The 24,175-nt window shown below is 37.4% G+C and overlaps 1 protein-coding gene across 1 annotated transcript in view; it reads left to right on the top strand.

Annotated features, from left to right (window-relative positions):
* Nucleotides 1-24,175, top strand: part of Erp44 (endoplasmic reticulum protein 44) — an 88,058-nt gene that overhangs the window by 45,011 nt on the left and 18,872 nt on the right. The window contains exons 5-7 of the mRNA XM_028882766.2: nt 12,862-13,046; nt 14,393-14,508; nt 21,328-21,385. Of these exons, the coding sequence (XP_028738599.1) occupies nt 12,862-13,046; nt 14,393-14,508; nt 21,328-21,385 (359 nt within the window). The remainder of the gene's footprint in view (nt 1-12,861; nt 13,047-14,392; nt 14,509-21,327; nt 21,386-24,175) is intronic.

Raw genomic sequence — 24,175 nt, 5'->3', positions numbered from 1 at the left:
TCTTAATCTTACCATATATTTAGATATTTCCAATTTTAGCAGTGTTTTCTCATTTTCAGTGTACAAATATTATTCCTCTGATACTCTTATAAACTATATTAATATATTTTATTTTAGATTGCTTGTGTGTGTGTGTGTGTGTGTGCGCGCGCGCGCGTGTGTGTTCCTTTACTCATTTTGCTCTACCATCAATATCTTATGTTACTATATTGTCAGAACTGGAAAACAATCCTGGAACTCCCCTCATGCACTCTGATCATATCTGACCAGTTCTTCCACTGATGTCTTTTTTTCTCATCCAGGCTATTACATTTACTTGTCAGCTCTTGTTTTTTTCTGACTTTTTTAATCTTTATTTTTCAGAACCTAGGCAATTCTAAGGAGTACTGGTTACATAATTTGTAGAATATTTTTCAATTTGGGTTTGTCTAGGTTGCACCAACCTCCAGGCTTTGTATTCTTAACTATGTCTTACTTTTTAAAACTGTTATAAATGGCTTTTGCTTTTAATTTTAAATTTTAATTTGTGTTTATTGTTGTAATATGTAGAAATTGAAATTAACGTTTGTGTATTGCTCTGTGTGTTGGATTTAATTCCAGCAGTTTTATATAGAGTCTGTATGGCTTTCTAGTGAAAATGATTGTGCTCTGTACAAATAAAGTCAGTTTTCCTTCCTGTGGTCAGTATTTCTTTTCCATGTTCTGTCCAGAATACTTGTTGCTTTGGGATTAATTTTGTTGGGGTCAAAGGATTCATTTCCTATCAAGGATACAAGGTAGCTTAAGAATCAATATATCATCCTGACTCTGCCACCTTGTATCTTTGATAGAACAACAATTTGGCGTGCCAACTTGGGGCTCAAATATCCAGCTAGAGCCTGAGAGAAAGCTGAACAACAACAACAAAAATTGGATAGGGCTCCTTTAAGAGTTTTGGCTGGACAGTTTCTGCAGGTTACAGAGCCCTTGAGCAGCTAGTACGTTAAATAGAAACAAAAACTAAGTAAAAGCGTCTGCCACGGTGCAAGCATTGGCACTCTAGAGCTATAGGAAGGCTGAATGCAGTTCCTGGTCAGACAGACTCTGACCGGCCTCAAGTTTCACGCTTGGCCTTCATGACCGAGAAGTGGACAGAGCCAGCTGAGAGCTGCAAGCAGAGAATCCAGGTGTACCTAAGCAGGCTAAAGTTTGCTCCTGTGGTCAGAAAAGACTAGAGATACACAGTAAAAGAGATCCAGATAGAAAGACCTCTAACCAGGTTATAATGTGTTTAACAATGTATGTAGACTTAAGAAAAAGGGTATAGTCACAGAAAGAATTGAATACTTTAAAAATAATGTCTTTAAAGAGAGAGTAAAAGTAATATAACAGAAAAAAGCCATGTAAGATGAGAAATACACAGATCCTGTATGTTGTTTTGGCTTTGAATTTTTTGATTGTTGAAAAGCAAAGGACAGCTGCAAAGAGACCTGGAATTGAAAGAGGGACTCTTGAAATAAATCAGTCTATATACTTTAGGAATGCCTTAACTTAAAAAGTAAAAAAATATATTTGTCAAATGGAAATCAAAAATACTTTGGAGTTTTGTTCCCACAGGAGATGAGAGGCTGTGGATTCCTTCAGGGTTAATATGGATCAGATTTGATCAGGCAAGACCTCTTGAGACTTGACAGGTGATATCTATCAGCAAAGGTTATGGCTGGACTTGGTCATTAATCTCAAAATTTTCTCTCTGGGACCCTAAAGATACTTCATCTGCAGACAGCATGAAGAAGGATGGAGAACACTACACCCGCATTCCCAAGAGTTGGGGGTGTGTGGGTGGCTTTTGGTTATTTGGTGGGTTATGAATGTTTGTTATTATTTAGGGGAATACAGAATATGATACAAATTCAAAGTTATTTTTGTTACACTGTATATGTTTCTACTTTTGTTTAAAAGATTTTTGTATAATGCTAAAAATTTAAAGTTATTTTTTGTTACAACATATTGTATATATGTTTAAATTCTTGTTTTAAGTATTGTACCCATGCAGTTTATTTAAAAATATAAGGTAAAATTCTAGTTTTTGAAAGCTGTTATTATAAACTATATAGCATAATCGGGAATCAGGTTAGTGGTTAGTCATTTATAACAATAATCAAATTTGTAGATATGTTAGGTATAGTTTATATAGTTAAATAGGTATATTTTAGATAGATAGTCTTCAAATAACTTCAAATATCTATAGAATATGGCATTTAAAATGTTTTGTTAACTTAAGATTTTTCATGACAGTGAGACACATCTGCCCCTAGCAGCACCAATTTACTTCAGAGAAGATGATGGACATTGTAGAAACTCCTTATGGGGTTTGCTTTTACTGTGGCAAGGTTAGCCCCTAGGCAAAGAAACTGTTCTTGCCTTTCACTGCTGACAATGTGCTAGCAGACTGGACTTGTTACACAGGAAAAAGACTGTTGAACTTTGCCAAAACAAGGCAGAACAGTCCTTCACAATTCCTGCTTCACAGAACAGTCTGTCAGATATTCTGCAAGACACACAGGAAAGTGACAAACTTTGCCAAAAACAAAGCAGGAGAGTCCAAAATTCCTGCTTCATAGAAAAGTCTGCCAGATACTCTAGGCCTGTATGCTGAAGATGGATTCTCCAATGTTGTAGAGGAATTTTGGGTGACTGTTCAGGCAGCCAGATGTCTCTGTTAGACAATATTAACATCCTTCTGGGTCTTTGATGGAGATGAAGAATAGACAGTTATAGCTGCAGTTTTCCTTAGTTATGATAGAAAGTAAATTAGGTATAAAATTTTGGATTCATGAAGATAGGATAAATAATGCATTACTTTCTCTGAATATGCTAACTACAAATGAACAGAATATTGTGAATGTCATCTTTACTTGATAATTGTTATTGTATATAGTCTTACTATGTTAAAGTTAAAACCTTTATTTTTATTTAGACAAAAGGGGGAAAATGTAGTAGAATATTTTAAGATATGTTACTTTTGTTTAGGTTGCATTTGTTTAACTCTGTGAAGCAATGTTACTGTGCCTGTGTAAAACACCTGATGGTTTAATAAAGAACTGGCCAATAGCAAAGCAGGAGAAAGGATGGGCGGGGCTGGCAGGCAGAGAGTATATATAGAAGGAGAAAACTGGGAGAAGGAAGGAGCCAGAGAAGGAGGAGGACATCAGGGGCCAGCCACCCGGCTACACAACCAGCAATGGAGTAAGAAATAAATACAGAAATAAAAGCCGGGCGGTGGTGGCACACGCCTTTAATCCCAGCACTCGGGAGGCAGAGCCAGGTGGATCTCTGTGAGTTCGAGGCCAGCCTGGGCTACCAAGTGAGTCCCAGGAAAGGTGCAAAGCTACACAGAGAAACACTGTCTCAAAAAAAACAAAAACAAAAAAAAAAATAATAATAAAAATGAAAAAAGAAATACAGAAATAAGAGAACAGGAAAAGCTGAGGGGCAAAAGGTAGACAGGATAAGTTACTTTAAGGAAAGCTGGTAAGAAACTAAGCCAAGCTAAGGCCAGGGATTCATAAGTAAGAATAAGCCTCTGTGTATGAATTACTTGGGAATTAGGTGGCATGCCCCCCCCCAAAAAAAAGAGTAAACCAACAACAACACACATGTCTACTAAAAAAGAGACAGAAATTGTGCTTAGTCCCAGCTGTTTTTTTTTTTTTTTTTTTTTTTTCCAGAGCTGACAGAAGAACAGGTGTCCTTACTAGTCCTGCCTAAGAGCGGGATGTCAGGTCACTTTTTTGGCATTATTCTGACAGTTACCCTCTTCCTTCTCAGTCTGGAAGACTTGATCTGGATATGTGCTATTGTTTATCCCTTAGACAGGGTGGCAGGAGTCTTAGCTTCTTATATTGCACTGAGGGGCAAACTGCAACATGTTTCTGGTGTGGATGCTATATGTTAGGGATGTTAAGGCTCTTCTAAGAGTTTGGCCCATGGAAACAGAAGTTGTAATGGAAGTAGTTACATCAGTAATGGTGATAGCAATGACAGTAATAAAATACAAGACTGGGTGTGGTGGTGTTTACATTGAATCTCAGCATTTGGGAGGCGAAGGCCGGTGAATCTCTGTGGTTCAAGGCCAGTTTGGTCTGGATCAGGAATTCCAGGCCAGCCTAGGAAACAGCAAGGCATTGTCTCAATCAAATAAATGAAATAAAATGTGAGTCCTGTGAGAATATAGACCTTATCTCTGTAGTGGTCTTTCCCAGCACTGAAACCTAGCAGGTATAGTTGTTCACTTGTAGTTACTGAATAGATGAGAAAATGATTGAATGCCTACCAGTAGCCGGCATCTAACAGAACACTGTTTAGTCCTTTAAATAGATTATTTCAGTTCTCCCAGCAGTACATGGAAGTATTTTCTTCTGTATTTCTCCAAATCCAGTTCATCATTGATTATAAGGAACAATTTTATCTTCACATGTAGAAATTAGTGTGTGTCTTACAGGAAGGAAAATTCATTCACAATCTCTTGTGCCTCATTTGTCAACTGATTGGGCTTTTACATGTTTCCACGCAGTGACTGACTCCACACATTGAGAGTATTACCAATATTAAGGAAGTTTTACTCAGCCCTTTATCCTGCAAGGTGCTCAATCCCAACGGACGGACATAAGTTTTATGTCAACACTTTCCTGTTTGACCAACCTGAGAATTCACTTTGTTCTCAATTGAAATATGTCACTGCTAGTTAAATGGGTTTTATTCAGAGTCAGCAAGATAGAATCTAAAATATCAATAGTGGTTTTTCTATAGAGGCTAGAAATGGTTAAGAGTGGAGGCTGGATTGCAAGGGATTCTCTTTTCTTTAGTTTATTTTCCAAAAGTTTTTGTCATTCATGAACACTTTATACATGCTTGTGTGTACATGTATGTACATGTCAAACATACCCTTGCCTCCACTGTGGAATATGATCACATGTCACCTAGAGTCTCCTCATTTGAGAGAGTGGGAATAGAATTCATCCTTCTGTTTGTTGTAAATGCTGCCTTGAATCTGGAAGGTTCAGTCTGCCCCTGGTGGGACAAGGTTCTCTGCTGACCTCCAGTGGCTAGAGTCTGTATGGCATTAAGAATGGCCGCTCATGTTTGTTGGTCAGTACAGAACCATCCAACCTCCCATTAGCATTTCTTGGGAAGTTCTTTGTCCTTGAATTAGACAGTAGACTACCATATGACTGAGTTACTCGTATCTGTCTTCCAATGCTACTTGAATCTTGCTTACTTGAAATTAAGAAGCTTTTATTAGAGCTGTACATAAATCTTGCATAAAGAATGCAAAACCATAAGTGGCTCGTGTGAATAGGGCAGAATTTTGGTGGTCAGGGTAAAAATAGTTGGAAAATAAGCAACTATAAAGAAAACAGTCACATGCATTCACCCGCTGCGCCGCTGTTATTGGTTCTTAGCACTATAGAGGAGTGACTAGCTGTAGTTTGAATTTTGCTGGCTTTCTGCATTACCTGGGGAGCCCAAGTTCTAGGTAAGCTGCAAGATTCAAGGTCATTTTGAATTTTTCTGTTTAGGGTTTTATTTTGATGGTGTGTCTTGGGGGAGAATGTTTGTTTTAGGGAACCATGGTTTAAGAAGAGGAAGAGGTATGGAAACAGCAGTAGTCCTCCTCCTGGATTTTGAACAGTGATAATTTCCTGTTGAAACCATCTGCCTCCTTGGACTGACTCTGTGGATAATAATAGTGGGCCATAGATAAGGCAAGGGCATGACACAGTTTCCCCATTTGGAACCCTATTGGGTGTTTGTGAGGGAGGGAGGAAGAGTCCGTCAAGAAAAGTTAGTGACCACTGAAGCAAAGTACATGCTAATTTTCCAATCAGGAAGTTGTTAACCTCTTGAAATTTCTAATTCCTCTGACATCCATTTTAACATTTGATCTATCCAGTTAATTTTTAAAAACCATTTATTATACCCCTTAAGTCATTCTTTGTTACATTGTCAAAATGTCATGCTGTAATTATCTTAAAATCACTTTTGGCCAAAGCATATAAAAAGTCACCTTTATGCTTGAAATTACTGATCAATGTAATTTTAAAGGTTTTGCTTCTTAATAATTAAAAGTTACCTCATTGTGCAGCATACCTGCTGGCATGTTGTTCAAGAATGAATTCATTGACCAGTCTCCTGATAGTCTCCAGAGATTAGTTTTTCTCTTCATAACCATATTTTTAAGGCAGCCCAACAGTTATAATGACTGAGTATAGAAACAGGCTCTTGCTGCCTGTGCCAGTACTGCAGTACTTCTTACAGTGGTCTGTTACTGCTAGGTGAAGGTTTTGAGAGTCCAGCCCCATAGCTCTCTGGCCAGTTACCACAAACAGGCTAGCTAGCATTCAAATTCTGTTACTATAATAATAACTTCAGACCCTCAGGAATCTCTCTATCTTCCTATAGTCTGCTGTGTACAGATTATTATTTTTTAGTATATTAGGTTTTCATTCCATTCATTGTTTTATCAGTTTTAGAAAGTTAAAAGGAGAAATCAAGAGAGACCATGCATGCACATGAAGTTTGGTTGTAGTAGGATATAGGGAGAATCTAGGAGGAGTTAGGGGAGGGGGGTGAAAATGATTAAAATACATTGTATGAAATTCTCAAAGAATTAATTAAAACACTATTTTTTAAAAAGTTGAAAACATATTGTCTCTAGTAGTGCCTTTTACTGACCATTTTCAAACTGATCCTTACATTGCAAATGAAAAAATAAATGCTTTCTATTAGATTAGTCATTTCATTTTATGTGTTCACATGTCCTTTTTGCCAAATCCTTTTTGGGGAAGTAAAAAGAAATGTTGACACCTTGATGGAAGCTTAGAAACTCACCTAATTTAACCTTATTACCACTGTATATATGCTTAAGTTGTACCTAATAGGATATGTGCAGGGCTTGATATTTTGAGTTTAAATTTTGAGGGTTTTGTTTTTGTTTTTTACCAATATGGTGGACAAAATTTCATTTCATAGTTTAATCAATAACTTCCTGATTACAACTGAGCATGCTTTTTTTGATTATTGATCATCTCTGTTTTATAAATTGAAAAATATCTTTAGTTCACTTTTCAAAAAAAAGAGTATTTATTTATTTTTGGTTTGTTGAGGCAAGATTTCTCCGTGTAGCCTTGGCTGTCCTGAAACTCTCTCAGTAGACCACACTAGCATCAAACTCACAGAGATCAGCCTATCTTTGCCTCCCAAGTGCTGGGATTAAAGGCATGTGCCACCACCACCCAGCTAATTCATTATTTTTGATGGTCCTTTTAAAAGTGCATTCTTTCTTAAGTATTATCATTTCTTTCTTGTGTATGTTACAAGTACCTTTCTTTTAGTTTGTCATTAAAAACTCATGGCCTTGCCAGGTATAATGGGGCATACGAGCAGGCAGATCATAAGTTCAAGGCTAATCTGGGTTACATAGCAAATTTGAAGGCAGTTTGAGATCCTTTTGTAGGCAGAGTTTTTTATCGGGACTGCCAGTCAGCTCTGTCCTACCAGCCCACTCTCAAATAACCACACAGAGACTTCTTATTAATTATAAATGCTCAGACAATAGCTTAGGCTTGTTACTAACTAACTCTTAACTTCAGTTAACCCATATTTGTATCTATGTTCTACCACGTGGCTCAGCACCTTATCTCGGTATGTCATGTTCATCTGCTTCCTCTGCGTCTCCTTGCTACTTGAAAGACTCCCATGACTCCCCGCCTATCCTCTTCCCAGCATCCTTTCTTCCTGAAAATCCTGCCTAGCTATTGTCCATCAGCTCTTTATTAACAATGAGAGCAACACATTTTCACAGTGTAAAAAAAGGATTATTCTATAGCATTTTTCCTTTTTATCTAATTAAAAAGTAAGGTTTTAGCTTTAATGTAGCAAAATTATATACAGCAAAAGCAGTTATCAAGTAAGAATTGCAGTTACATTATCCAGTCCAACTGTATTTGGCAAATTTGGAGACAGTATTCTATTATCTTTGTGAATCTAAACATTTTATACTTAATTTACTTTTTATTATAACTCAGGAAATCTTTAAGTTTAATTATTAGTCTTTAACTCCATCAAAGACCCCAGAAGGGTGTAATGTTACCTAATAACAGGGACATCTGGCTGCCTGAACAGTCACCCAGAGTTCTTCTGCAGTGTTGAGGCATCCAACTTTGGCCTACAGGCCTAGTATATCTGACAGACATTTTTGAGGAGCAGGGAATTTTGAAGGACTGTCCTATGTCATCTTGGAAAAATTTGGCATTGCTTTCTTTTGCTTCCTGCTGGTGTAGTTTTGACAGCATACTGCCAGCAATTGAGGCAAGGGCAGTTTTCTGTTGTTGTTGTTGTTTTTTGTTTTTTGGGTTTTTTTTTTTCCCCAAATGGCTACCTTTTGCCATAAAGAAAGCAAACTCCATACGGAGATTGTTCAATGCCCACCATCTTCTTTTGAAGTAAAGTGGTGTATCTGACTGTCATAAAAAGACTTAGGTTATTAAACACATTAAATGCCATATTCTGTAGGTCTTTGAAGTGTTTGAAGATTATCTATCTAAATATATCTGTTTAACCTTGAAAACATACCTAATATGACTACAAGTTTGATTATTATAGATGTCTGTTAACCTGTATTTCTTAATTATACATTACATTTTTAAATGAACTGCATAAACAATACCCCAATGAAGAGTAGAAAATACATACAGTATAGCAAAAATAATTTTAAATTTATATCAATAAACAAAAATCCATACCAATGTAAAATATTTTGGGATTAATAGTTGTGTTTTGGATTAAGGTAGATTTAATAATCTACCCTTTTATCTCATCATTTTTCCTTTTAGAAAGAGATCTTTGAATTTAACTCCTTTGTTTAGCTTTTTTCCTGACTATGACCAATAACAACTTGTAACTAACTCCTTTAAGTGATGACAAACATCCACAATCAATCTTTTGGGAATGTGGGTATTGTTTTCTCTGAACTGTGTCTTACTGTTTGAAGGTTCTGGCATCTTTGGGGAAACCTTGAGAAAATTTAGGGTAATGGTTAAGTCTAGGCTGGAGTAGCCTATGAGGCTAGACCATCTCAACCAGCAGCCTTGAAGCTGTCTGGATGCAGAATTTGAGGAAGCTATAACCAAGGCATTCTGAAATGCTGGATTACCCGAGCCATTTGTTTTCATTAGTGTTTGGTCCTCTTGCTCTGAAAATATATGAACTTTTAAAGGTAACATACATATCTGCATTAATAAAGTATAGACTATGTGTTATAGACAAGCTAGCCAAGGATAATTTTTTTGTTTTATGTTTGAGTAGGTAAAATATACATCACATGTTTTGTAGTTTTTTTACGTTTATTTCTTTATATCTATAGCCAGGATTTTCAGGGGGGTCTTTTTCAATCAAACCTCATCCATATCAACTTGGAATGAATCTACAGTCTCTCATTTTCTGTAGAAGTAAAAACATACCCAGAAGCACTCCCAAATAACAACACAGAGACTTATTATTAATTATAAATGCTCTGTTGATAGCTTAGGCATGTTACTAACTAGCTCTTACAACTTAAAATAATCCATATGTTTAATCTATGTTCTACCATGAGACTAGGTACCTTATCTCAGTATGGCATGTCCATCTCCTTCTGCCTTTAAGAGGTTTTATTTATTCTTAAGAATTAATAAATATCAATATTTTTATTGTATATAACTTGTTTTGAAGTCTGAACACCCGAACAGTTAAAGGTCACCTACAAATTTATAGCTTTTCTTAGTTGTAATTTTTTATGGTAAAAGCACATAGCACACACACCCTATTTGCAGATTTTAGCATTCCATCATTAACTATTGTTACCTTGATGTACAAGAATCTTTGAATTTATTCCTTATAAGTGTGATTATGTATTCTCTGACAAGCATTTTTAGTTTCTCCCTGACCTCTTAGTTACCCTGGTCTCCAGCAGTCGCCATTACACTCTCTTTCTAAAAGCAGCCTCTTTTTTTTTTTTTTTTTTTTTTTTTTTTTTAGATTCCACATATGGTTATGATCATGCTGTTTTTTGCTTGGTTCATGCCACTTAAACCTTCTAGGTTTATTCATGTTGTAACAAATGACAAGATGTCATTATTTTTATAGTTGCATAGCAGTCTGTTTCTCTCTCTGTGTGTGTTTTCATTCACCAGTGACTGGCATAGGCATTTAGGTGGTTTGGTCTTGAATGTTGTGACTAGTGCTTTGGCAAACATAGGAGTGTGATCTTTTGACAACATTCTGACTGTACCTTTGGATATATAACCCAGCAGCAGAACTGACAGGTTCATGTCATGTTCTCTCTTGAATTTTCTGAGGAACTTTACACTGTTGTCCATAATGACTCTTTCAGCTCTTACATTCTCACCAAAAGTAATGCACAAGTTCCCCTTTTCCACCTCCTCACCAACACTTAGTGTCTTTTGTCTTTTTGTTAAGAGTCAGTCTAATTGGAGTGGGTGATGTTTGTGTTCTTTCCTGTGTGTGTTGCTGGGGCCATGCTAGACTAGACAGGTTCTCTGCCACTGTGCTGTTTCTCAGCCTCTCCTTGTGGGTTTGACTTACATTTCTCTGATGGTAGTGATGTTGACATTTCCCCCCATGTACCTTCAAATAACTTTTACCATTTTTAAATTGAGTTCTTTGTACTTTTGCAGTATACTTGTTTGAATTCTATGTAAAGTTTTAAGTGTTGACTGTTCATTGTTACTTTACAGTTATTTTCCAGTCAATAGATTGTCTCTGTATTCTAAAGACTATTTCCTTTGCTGTATAGAAGCTTTTTAGTTTGAGATAATCCCATTTGTCTAGCTTTGCTCTTCTTGCCTATGCTTCTGAAGTCTTATCCAAAAAAATTCTTGCCCAGGCAAATAGAATGAAGTATTTGTCAGTTTTATATTTTACTCCCTTAGGCTGAAACTCTTGATTCTTAGTGACCTTACTGATATCAAATACTTTATCTACCAAAAATCTGTTAAATTTCAAAGCAACAATACTGGTATTAATGTTTTAAACATTTTATATTCATGTTAAATATTTGCATGGTTTCAACGTCAGAATTGTAAAACCAAACTGTAAGAATGAAATCTAGCTGGGCGGTGGTGGCGCACGCCTTTAATCCCAGCACTCAGGAGGCAGAGCCAGACAGATATCTGTGAGTTTGAGGCCAGCCTGGTCTACAGAGCACGATCCAGGACAGGCACCAAAACAACACAGAGAAACCCTGCCTGGTCGGGGGTGGGGGTGGGGGTGGGGGTGGTGATGAAATCTAAATTTCTTCCAAAGGGTCTCTCAGTTTCTCTCACTGGCGATCTCTTTCCTTTTTTTCCTCCTTTGGAGGTAGAATAGGGACAAATGTTTAAGCTGGAACATACATGTGTGTGTTTGTATATATATATATATAAATATATACATATATATATATATATATATAAGTATATACATACATATACATATATATATACACACATATATATATATGCATTTATATTTCTCCCCTACATTTCTTAGGCTTTCACATCTGGCTGTTTTTTCGCTTTATAGTGTATGCTGAGTATTTCATTTTAGAAATATACAGAGGTTTCATTCCTTTATGTAATAGCTTGGTATTTCATGTTATGAGTGCCTATCCTTAATTAAACCAGTCTCTGGGAGATACTTGGGAAAATTATAACTTTAAAAGAGATATTTTCAATTCTCTAGACAACAACATTGCTTCATCGGTCAGAGGAACTGTTTGATACAGTTTGAAAAGCATTTTAATTAAAAACTCCATTGTATTTATATATCATGTTCATTTGTCACATGTTATGTGTAGTGTGCTGGAGAGGAATGTGTTTTTGACAGGAAGGTCACTTTCTTGTGACTAAGCCACACTTTTGTACTCTGCATTTAGAGCTTGTACTTGTTGTGGACCACTCTCACTCCAGTATAATTGCATCCATTCCTTGCTCATAGGGCCTAGAAACACACTCTCGCATTGTGTGTGCCGCCCAAGAAGAGCTTGTAGCTCATGGACTTTCTGGTTCTGCTATGAAGTGATCTGCTCCTAAGCCAGGCAGTTATTGGCTTTGTTAAATATGTATACCTGTGTTAATAATTCAGATTTAAAGAACTTTGGTAATGAATTGTGATTTCCTCCTTATAAATCCTCCATGGATTTTACCCGATTATGTGATCTAAATTACATATTGGCTTTTATCCACTGTCTCTTTTGAGAACTCATGCTCCAACTTTAATCTCTAATATTCCTTTAGTATTCTCTAAATGCTTGTCCTAGAGAGAAAACAATGCAGCCTTAACTTAGCAAATATTGTAAGTACTGCTGCCTCTTCCTGAGCACTCCAAAGGCCCTGGCATGCATAATGTAATTTACTTCCTGCTTATTGCCCTCCTCCTAGCTTATATGCTGTGAAGGCATAATTGTTGTTGCTGTCTTTTCATTCAGATGTCCATCTGTCATACTTACTGTGCTATGTTTTTGCATTGTCTAATTTGATTCATATAACAGCCTTATTGTAATAGAAATTATCCTTATTGTAGCATGAAAAGTGAGGGCATCACAGTTTATGCCCTTTTAAGGTTCACACAAACAGTAAGTAAACAGTAGCGTCAGAATTTAAGCCCAGGCAGTGAGTCCAGAGCCTGGTTCTGATAACCAGTATAAAGTCATGACTGAGTATTTTCTTTTCTCTTTCACTAAGAAAGATGTCACTAAGTAATTGTAATGTTTCTGACTTTTGGACTAATCTGCTCACCCTAACTGAGTGATAGCTAACTTCTTTTCATGCATTCTTTTAGCTGATATAGCCCAGAGGTACAGGATAAGCAAATACCCAACCCTCAAATTATTTCGCAATGGAATGATGATGAAGAGAGAATACAGGGGCCAACGATCAGTGAAAGCGCTCGCAGACTACATCAGGCAACAGAAAAGTAACCCAGTTCACGAGATTCAAAGTATAGATGAAGTCACCACTCTTGATGTAAGTTAACTTATGGTGGATGAAATGTGCATTGCCTGTGTAATTAACACAAACAGACCATATTATGAATGCAGACTCTGCATGTTCTCTTACAGTTTACTGCAGTGTATTTGACAATATGCATACTGGAAAGAATTTGTCTGGGATTAATTTTCAAGGGAAATGCCAATGATTGCTGAACTTCCAGATAAATGTATAACATATAGTAAAGCTGCACTAATTAAGTTAATGTAGTACAAAGAGAAGCCTGAACTATAAACAGAAGTAAATCAAGCATGCACACCAAAATTTGCCTATTTGCTGTGGTTGACACCTGCAGAGTATCTGCTTTAGTCTCTATTCAGCTTTATTACGATTTGGTGCCCTTTAAAATAGCCCCTCTTGATAAACTTAGCAAACTTGTTTCTTTGTAAGTTAAATAATTAAACACACACACACACACACACACACACAACACCAAAAGCAAAAACTATAGTGTTTAGTCTTTATTCCAGTTGTTATCAGGTGACATGTTAATAAATTAGCCTGTTACCATTTTGCGGTTGTTGTCAGAGGAACATGAGTCCTGAGTTAGAGATGAATGATGTTATTGCTTACATCACAGCAGGCCTTGTGAGCCTATGAGCCTTTCTTGTTATTGCCGTCTCCTAGCCCCTATGTCCTGTGAGAACATGCAAAGGACCATGATGAATGCTTAACAGGCAGTGGGTTGTGGTACAGGAAAAGATGGCTAGGCTAGGGGAGCTTGCCATTTCAGAGCAAACAGCAAATTCTCCTTTATTGTCTTGAACAAAACAATCTGCCATACCTTAATATTTTGGCTGCAAGCATGCCCCTGAGAACTGACCTTTTTAGAGAGTGGACAGGGTCTTATGCAGTAAGCATAGGCAGTACCATGTGGAGACATGTGAGGGACCATGGAGGAGTCTGAATTAATACAGTTTTAATGAATTGATAGTTACATTTTATTGTAGCAATACTGTTTTCAACCCAGCATAATTGTTGATAGTTTTGGACTAGGCATTAAATGCTATCACTGGATTCATAGTTATTCTTCAGTTGCAGATAACTGAACCACAACCAGAGCTGAGTTCCAGAATAAACAGTAAATGAAGTAGCATGCTCTTAAAACTATATATGTCGTTGCCGGGCGTGGTGGCGCACGCCTTTAATCCCAGCACTTGGGAGGCAGAGGCAGGCGAATCTTTGTGAGTTCGAGGCCAGCCTGGGCTACCAAGTGAGCTCCAGGAAAAAGGCGCAAAGCTACACAGAGAAACCCTGTCTCGAAAAAACCAAAAAAAAAAAACTATATATGTCGCAAAATAATTAGATACTTTATTTTACAGCGCAGTAAGAGAAATATCATTGGATACTTTGAGCAGAAGGATTCAGACAATTACAGAGTTTTTGAAAGAGTAGCAAGTATTTTGCATGATGACTGTGCCTTCCTTTCTGCTTTTGGGTAAGTATATTAACCAGCAGCCTGCTAGGAGGTGAGCTTGGTTATCCCATTCAATTCTTGTTGTATTTGGTCATGTTCTAAAGATAACCTCTCCAAAGATGACCTCAATCCTTTTAAAGACACCAATCAGTTATACATATGGCCAATCCTCTAAGGGCCTCAAAGTGTTTGTCGTGTTATGTTTCAGAATGTAGATAAAAACATAGGAGTGGCCTAGTTAACAGTGAGCTCTTTCATGCCCTGATTTCAATTCACTGACCCTTATGCCAGATATACTGCTAACCCATGACTGCACAACTGGCTGAGAATGTTCTCTTTCTAGTTAAGAAGCATAGGTTTTTTTATCTTCCTTTATCTCCATATCTTTACCACCTTCCTTTATTTCTTTCTTGTCTGAAAATAGCACCAACCCCATACACCCTTCCCTCTGCTGGGGATCAGAACCAGGGCTTGCTTCTACATGCTAAGCCTGTACTCCACCTGATCTGGAGCCCCAGCCCTACAGCTCGCCCTTCTAAGACTGATCTCTTCATTCTTGGAACCTGTCCTTGTAGCTCTCCCCGGGACTTTGACCCATCAGTTCTCCCTGCTTTCTCGTGGTTTTACCCTGGCCCTTACAGAAACTGATTTCTCTTTCCGAAATCCCGTTCCTCTCTTTTCTGACTCACCACTTTCATCTCTTGAGCTATAATGCCATCTCTTTCTTTTCATTTCTACTTTTTTAAAGGCTAGTTTATGCTTTGTTACCTTGACTTTCTCAAAGTCTTCCACATAAAAACTCTCAGCTCTTTGGAAGCTGGCTTACACCTCCATCCTTCTAACAAAGCTTGTCTCTGGATAGTCACAATATGATTGGCTAACCCAGCAGATTTTCTTCAGTTTGATCTCAAATTCCCTGAAGACTGAGACATCACCTCCCCTCTTTTTTCTCTTGTCAACACTTGACATTGAGTCCCTCTGGTTTGCCCCTCACAGTTCCTTTTTCTCCTTTTGTTCTTTTTTATCTCTGAATGTAATGATTCGAAGTCCTGTCCTTGACCCTCTCTTCTCTGAGGTTATCTCAGCCACCTTTGGCTTTTGTACAGTGTGACTTCTTTTATTTGGGGCTCTTAACAGTTGTATTAGTCTGGTTGCAGTAGCTGTTCTGATACCTTCTCCAGTTGATGACTTATGCTCCGAGTCCTTGCTTTCATACTTTTGTGTTTTTTTTTTTTTTTTTTTTTTTTTTTTTTTTTTGATGTTTCACTGTGAACATTATCAGTGTTTCTGAAGATCACTGTACAGCATGGGCTTTTGCTTCACTGATGTCTGGTTACTTAGCCCACCCCAGATACTCTGAGCTAGCCTCTGCCTCAGAGCCTTTGAACCTGCTGCTCTTCTGTCTGGAAGTAGTTTTAGATTTTTAGAGTTTCCAGAGTAGCTGCACTAATGTGCATCCCCACCAACAGTGAATGAAGGTTCATCTTTTTTCACAACCATACCAGCATTTATTGTCAATTGTGTTGTTGATCTTAGCCATTCTGAGTGGGATGAGATGAAATCTCAAGAGTTGTTTTAATTTACATTGCCCTAATTGCTAAGGATGGTGAACACTTTTTAAGGTATTTCTTAACTATTTTTATTCCTTCTATTGAGAACTCTCTATAGAAACCTACTCCACATTTTAAATTGGGTCATTTGTTTCCTTGACTTTGTGTTTTTTGAGGTTTGTGTATATGCTGGTTATTAATTTTCTTTGAGATGCATATTGGCAAAGATTCTCATTCTGTAAGTTTCTTTTCACTCAGTTGTTTCTTAGCTATACAGAAGCCTTTTCACTTTACAAGGTTCCAGTTATCAGTTGTTAGTCTTAAATTCTTGATTAATGGAGTTCTGTTCAGAAAGCCCTTTTCTTGGGCTGGAGAGATGGCTCAGCAGTTAAGAGCACTGGCTGCTCTTCCAGAGAACCTAGGTTCAATTCCCAGCAAACACATGGTGGCTAACAACATCAATAGTGGGATCTGATGCCCTCTTGTGGCATAAAGTTGTGCATACAGATAGAGAACTCATACATTAAATAAATAATCTATCTTAGAAAGTCCTTTTCTTCACCCACATCCTTCTGCCTTTCTTCTAGCAGTTTTAGTGTTTCAGGTTTTAAATACATCTGGATCTAATTTCTTTGCAGGATTATAGATATGGGTCAAATTTAATTCTTCTGAATGGGGACATCTAGTTTTCCCAGAAACCATTTGTTGAAGATATCATCTTTTCTCCAGTGTATGTATATCGGTGCCTCTTTGTCAAATATCAGATGGTTTGGATTTTCTATTTTGTTTTGTTGATTTCATGTCTTTTTTGTGCCAGTATCATACTGTTCTTTTATTCTTTTTTTTTTTTTTAAAGATTTATATATTTATTTACTATGTATACAGTATTCTGCCTGCAGGCCAGAAGAGGGCACCAGACCTCATTACAGATGGTTGTGAGCCACCATGTGGTTGCTGGGAATTGAACTCAGGACCTCGGGAAGAGTAGCCAGTGCTCTTAACCTCTGAGCCATCTCTCCAGCCCCTCTTTTATTCTTTTTATGGCTCTTTAATATATCCTAAGATCTGGAATAGCAGATTGTTTTAGCTATCCAAATTCTTTTCTGGTTCCATATGAATTTAAGATTTTTTTTTTTTTTTTCTGTGAAGGATGTTGTGGATGTTTTGATTGGGGCTACACTGAATTTTGATAGGATGGATTTAATATTGTAATATTTTTTACAATATTAATGATCATTTTTGCAATATTAATTCTACCAATCCATGAACAGGATGTCTTTCTCAATCTCTTTCTTCAGAGATTTGAAGTTTTTATTGTAGAGGTCTTTTACCTCCTTGGTTGGATTTATTCTAAGATATTTTATTATCTTTGATGCTGCAGTAAATTGGAAGTGTGCCCATGAGCTCTTTCTCATGTTTGTTGTTGGTGTGTAGAAAAGCTACTGATAAGAAAGAAAGAAAGGAAGAAAGAAAAAGAAAGAGAAAGAAAGAAAGAAAGAAAGAAAGAAAGAAAGAAAGAAAGATTGATTTTGATCCCTGCCTCTTTTCTGAAATTGTTGATTATTTCTAGAAGGTTTTTGGTGGGATATTTGGCATCTCTTATGTATAATATTATACCATCTGCAAATACCATCTCCCAGCAGATACTTGGACTCCTTTAATTTCCTTTTTCTTGTCTAATTGCTCCAACTAGTGTTTACAGCACTATATTGCAAAGGAGTAGTTGGGATAGTGGACAGCTCTGTCTTATTCCTAATTTTGGAGTAAAGCTTAGTTTTTCTTCATTTAGGATAATATTGGCTGTAGGTTTGTCATATATAGCTTTTATTATGTTGAGGTATATTTCCTCCAGTCCTACTCTTTCTAGGACTTAAATCAAAGAAACATATTCTGTCAAAAATTTTTTTTCCTGCATCTATTGAGATGCTCATGTGATTCTTGTCTTGAAGTCCATTTATATGATTTTTTTTTGGTTTTTTTTTTTTTGTTTTTGTTTTTCGAGACAGGGTTTCTCTGTGTAGCTTTGCGCCTTTCCTGGGACTCACTTGGTAGTCCAGGCTGGTCTCGAACTCACGGAGATCCTCCTGGCTCTGCCTCCCGAGTGCTGGGATTAAAGGCGTGCGCCACCACCGCCCGGCTTGATTTATTATACTTATTGACTTACAGATGTTGAAGCAACTCTGCATTTCCAGGTTAAAGCCACATTGATCATGGTGGATAAGCTTTTTGATATATGTTTGTATTCAGTTTGCTAGTATTTTTTGAGGATTTTACATCTCTGTTCATCAGGGATAATGTCTGTAGTCTTATTTTGTTTGTTATATCTTATCTGGTTTAGGTATTAGATTAATACTGGTTTCAAAGAACAGATTTTGGAGTTCTTTTTCTTTCTTTTTCACTTCTTTCTTTTTTTGTAGAGTTTTAGGAAAGCTTGGTTATAGTTCTTTCAAAGTATGATAGATATCTGTTTTGAATCCATCTGGACCTGGACTTTTATAGTTGGAAATTTTTTAATTACAATTTTAATTAACTGCTTTGTTGTGGGTCTGTTTAGGTTGTTGGTCTCTTCTTGATTTAACTTTAATATTTTGGTTGAATCAAGAAATTCATCTGTTTCTTTCATATTTTCCAACTTAAGGAATGAAGTTTTTAAAGCATTCTCTTATTATGTTGTGTATTTCTTTGGTGTCTGTTGTAATGTTCCCTGCTTGTTTCTGGGTCATTGCTTGCTTTCTTTTTGTTAAGTGGGCCAGGAGTCTGTAGACCTTGTGGATCACCTCAGAGAACCAGCTCTTAGAGTAATTGACTCTTTGTATTTTTGTTTGTTTCTGTTTCTCTGATTTTATCATTCTTTGCTGTCTACTGGGTTTAAATTTGGTTTGTTCTTGTTTTTCCAAATTCTCGATTTGTATCATTAAGTCATTTATTTGTGCTCTCTGTTTTTTTTTTTGTTTGTTTGTTTGTTTTTTTTTGGTTTTTCGAGACAGGGTTTCTCTGGCTCTCTGATTTTTTAATATAGATGCTTAGGTCTGTAAACTTCCCTCTTAGAACTATTCTTAATATGTCCCAGAAACTTTATTGTATTGTGCTTCATTTTCAGTTAGTTCCAGGGATATTTTGATTTCTTCTTTGACGCACTCATCATTTAATTTCAATGTTTTTACAATATCATACTTGACTAGTGCATTTACATTTCTACCTCTCCTCATTCTCCCTCCAACTCCGCTTGTCCCTCTATTTCCTCTCAAATTTATGACCTCTTCAACTATTGTTTTGTGCATATACATGTGTACATATATGTACATACATACACACACTCACATTCATCCTGCTGAGTCCATTTAATGTGTATTTGTTTAGGGCTGACCACTTGGGATTGTTAAGTAATCTGTCAGTAAGTAGGCTCATCCCTAGAGAAGACCGATTCTTCCTCTTTCAGCAGACAAGAATTGCCTTAGCTCTTCATCTAGGGGTGGGGCTTGTGAGAGTTCCCCCATCCACGTTGGAATGTCAGCTGTTATTATCATTGCCCAGGACTTGTTTATGCAGCCAAATTGTTGTGATTTCCTGGGTACAGCTTCCTTGTCATATAGAAGACATAGTCTCCCAGCAGACAGCCAAGTTCTCAGGCTCTTGCAGTCTTTCTGTCCCTTCTTCTTTTTCCTGAGCCTTAAAGGTAGGGGTTATATTGGAGATGTATCAACTGACTTTGGTACCTCATGGCCAGTTGTTGCCTGAATTTTAAACAGTTGTGGATTTCTGTAATGGTCTCATTCTCTTGACAAAAGAAGCTTCTCTAATGAGTGATGAGCTACATGTATCTGTGGGTGTAATCAGTTTAGGAAAACAGAAGTAGTAGGTTTTTTCTCTAGGTTCCATGACCTCACCAGCTGTGGGTAGTTGGTTAGGTTTTCAGTACAAGCCATGGATTCCTTCCTGTTGAGCAGCCTTAACTCCAGTTACACAGCTTTCGTTGGTCTCTAATGGGTGCCACTATTACACCCTTGGGAATATCTTGTCATGCTCGTCATTGCCTGCTTTGCAGGCTTTATAACTGGTAGGACTGTTGTGTTCTCCTTTGGCTGTTGTATAGCACCTTTGGATATTATGAGAGCAAGTCCTCAGGGAGGAGGCTTTCAGGTCAGTTACAGGTTGATTCCTCCAAGTCCTATGTCCTAAGTTTTTGTGTCTTCAGCAACAGGATCTTCCCTTCAAGTTCTAAGGGGCAACTAAGGGCAAGTGTTAATAGTCTGTGTTAGTTAGAGGGAGTCTCTTCAACTACCCCTACCAACAACTAGAAGGAAGGTTCTCCAGGCCTGACGCCTAGGTTTTTGTTGGATAGTTATGGCTCTTGGAGGGGGCATCACACCAAGTGGTGTAATTTAATTTGAACCACACATACGTGTGCACTTGTGCACGCACACATACACACACACACACACACACACACAAAATTATGTATAAATGTATATGTACTCTTAAGTAACCATAAAATAATGTTTCCCTCTGGTTTTTCAGACATCTCCAGTGTTACTTATCCCTCTTCCTTTTCTCCCTCTTTCTCAGTATTGTCCTCCCTCCCTCCTCCCAGTAAAATGCCCCAGTTGTCCTCCTCATAGCTCCTCTTCTCATTCCCCACAGAGTGCCTTCCTTACATTCATCAGTTAGCACCTTCACTTCTTTTTCTGGACTATGTAGTCAGAAACTGAAGGTGTATTGGTGTTTATTTAATCCACAAATTATGTAGGAGAATTTTCTAGTTAAATAATTATTATACAAGACCAAATATTTGTTTGCCAGATACTATAGTAGGCCCAGGAAATGACAATGTCCAAGTATACAACCATGCTGTTTTCTAAAACTGTGTTTTTATGATATTGGTTAGTTCTATTCATTTGTTCTTAGAATTGCCAAATTTAAAAAGTAAGAAGTAGAAAGTTAATTTTTTTTATTGATATCTGTGAACAAATTAATGTCCTTAATCTATAGGTGGAAATCAGTCTAGAGTCAAAATGACTGTCATGCTGATCCGTTCAATCCAGACTTGTAAAATCCTAATACCAAAGCAGCTGACTGTAATGTTATTTTAAGAAGTCTACCTCGTATTAGTTTGCTTTTAAATATATGGTTATCTTGGTATTGCATAGTCTAATGAATGGGACAGGTATTGAACAAGTGTATATTTCATGTTTTTATAATTCATACATTGCAATGATTAGTGAATTCTGTTTTATTAAAGTACATTGTTTCAAGTGTGTTTCTTAAAACATTATTTTTTCCCTCCTATCAGAGATGTTTCAAAACCAGAAAGGTACAGTGGAGACAATTTAATCTACAAACCACCAGGGGTGAGTTGCTCTTTGACGTGTGCTTAAGACACCATATTTAATACATTTAATATTTATTTAATACATTTAATAAATGCTAGGAGAAGTACTAGGGATTGAGCACAAGGCCTGTGTATGTCAGGCAAGTGCTCAGACACTTCTACATCCTGGCTCTTTTCTATTTGTGAAGCAGGGTCTCACGAAGGTGCCTGGGCTTACTTGAACTTGAGACCCTCCTGCCTCATCCTCCAGAGTAGTATGGATTAAAGGCTTGTGCTACCATGACTAAGTGATGTAATTTTGAAAAGTGTCCTGGTCTAGTAACCCATGTTCAGAGTGAAGGTTGGGCAGCAGCAGCCTGAAGTCACAGACCTGCAGTGACACATGAGTCCCCTGGCTCCAGTTCTTCTCTCCCCCTCTTCTTGCACTCAGTCTGGGAGGCAAATGTTAAAGATGCTGAGCAAGCCATGTTGGCCACTCCTTTGCATTGCTTCTGCCAACCCCCAGACCTGCTGGGAAATAACTTAGCTTTTTGATAGTAAAAGCACTTAGGTTGTTTTCAACTTGGCAAGTTATTTTCCCTTTCTTCTTTTTTCCCCGAAAGAAAAAAAAATAGATATAGATAGTATTTTTTTAAGATTTATTTGTTTATTATGTATGTATGCCTGCAGGCCAGAAGAGGGTAACAGACCTCATTATAGATGGTTGTGAGCCACCATGTGGGTGCTGGGAATTGAACTCAGGACCTCTGGAAGAGCAGCCAGTGCTCTTAACCTCTGAGCCATCTCTCCAGCCCATAGATAGTATTCTTTAGGAGAATTTTATATAATGTTGTATTTACTCCCTTGCGACACCAACTTTTCCCAGATCTATTCCCTGCTTCCCTACCCATTCAACTTTATCTTCTTTTTTTTTTTTTTTTAAATCCATCAAGACCAACATGTAGTGCTTAACTATTCTTAGGTGTGTGACCTTCACTAGAGTGGTTGACTTAGCAGGGACTACACTCTTGGAGAAAGCTAGCTGTCCTTGTAGTTATTGGTTACCAGTAACTCAACTGATGGCATGGGATTGTGTTCCAGCTCCCCTCCCCATGTAGGATTCGGTCTGGTTTGGACTTACACAGGTCTTGTGCATGCTGTCACAACAGCTGTGAGTTCATGAGTGTAGCTATCTGTGAACAGAAGACGCTGTTTCCCTGTGCTCACTAACCCTCTGCTTCTGACACTCTTTCTGCCCCTCTTCTGCACTGATCCCTGAGCGAGCCTCGGGAGGAGAGATGCACTATATATGTTCTCTTTAGGGCTGAGCATTCCATAGTTTCCTATTCTCTGCACCTTGGCCACTTGTGGGGCTCTGTGTTAATCACCATCTATGCAAATAAAAGTTCCTTTGCTGAGATCTGAGAACTGAATCATCTGTGGGTGTAAAATGATGAGTTGTTAAGAGTCAGTTTAATACTGTGTCTATTTGACAGAATAACAGTGGTAGGTTCTCCCTTTGACTAAGTTTTGTTTTTAAGTGTGTTTAAACATTGCAATAGTTGATTTTGCCTGAGTAAATGGTAGGAACAACTAAGAAGCAAAATTTCCAGGAATGTTATCTCAAATTGACATAAATGTCTATCAGTATGAACGTTTCACATCCCAAAGATAGAAACATGAATATTTTTTTCAGGTCATAGTTTTGGTTTTTTATTGTTGTTGTTGTTGTTTGTTTTTTGTTTTGTGTATGTGTATGTTTGTTTGTTGAGACAGGGTCTCTCTAGTATGTAATTCTGCCTGTCCTAGAACTCACTATATAGACTGGGCTGGCCTCAAACTAAGATCCACCTGCTTCTGCCTCCTAAATTCTGCCTCTGAGATTAAATTACACATCACCACACCTGGCCAACATCACAGTTTTTATTTTAATGTGTTTATAATGTTTTGTCACTAGAATTAATTTTTATGTAGAGAAATAATTTATCATTACTTTTGTAGCTCATTTTCAATTCTTAATTCAGACAGCATTTGAATCCATTTTCTATCGTTATAATATAATATCTAAGGTGGGTGCTTAAGAAGAAAAGAGGCTTCTTTTACTCACACATGAGAAGCTCAAAGTCCAGGACCGGGGTGTTCCTTTTGTTTGGTATCCTTAAGGCTCCCTTGAACTGTCACAGCATGGTGAAGGAGTAGAAAGGAGAAAGATGTACGAAGTAGGCTGCGTGGTGAGAGGAAACTGAGACTAACCAAGAGCAAATTGGCTCTTTTATGACAAGTTAATCCTGCAAACCTACATTAATTCCTATGGGGGAGGCATCTCAGTGACCTGATGACTCTCCACGCTCCACCACTTAGTTAAAAATTCTATTACTTCTTGAATCGTCACATGGACCAAGTTTCTAGCTCGTGAACTTTTAGAGGCCATACACAAGCTGTCTTCAAACCTGGACATGTGGGCATTTGTCTGTTTTTTTTTAGGTGTGTTTCTGTAATAGCAGTTACTCAGTGTTATCATTAAGAACCAGTAGTGTCTTAAGTGTAACGTGGCATTCAGTGAGCGTGGCCACTGGCCTTAGGCTGTGCCTTCTGGCTGTATTATGCTGGGAGTGTTTCTTAGCTTCTGAGTGCTTTGGATTTTGTCATTAATCAAAATAACATGCCATATGGAGAAGTAAGTGACTTATCACCAAGTGCCTATAACAGTGCTGGACACAATAAGCTTACTGAACTAAATGTTAGTTTTTAAATTATTTTCTGTGCTCTGTGAGCTCTAATTTTGAGTGGAAACAGTCACAGGTGATTCTTACTAGAGATGTACTTACCT

The sequence above is a fragment of the Peromyscus leucopus genome, chromosome 2 (genome assembly GCF_004664715.2).
Source record: "Peromyscus leucopus breed LL Stock chromosome 2, UCI_PerLeu_2.1, whole genome shotgun sequence".
NCBI lineage: Eukaryota > Metazoa > Chordata > Mammalia > Rodentia > Cricetidae > Peromyscus > Peromyscus leucopus.
Note: the sequence above shows the minus strand (reverse complement) of the source record. Positions and strands in the feature narration are given on the sequence as shown.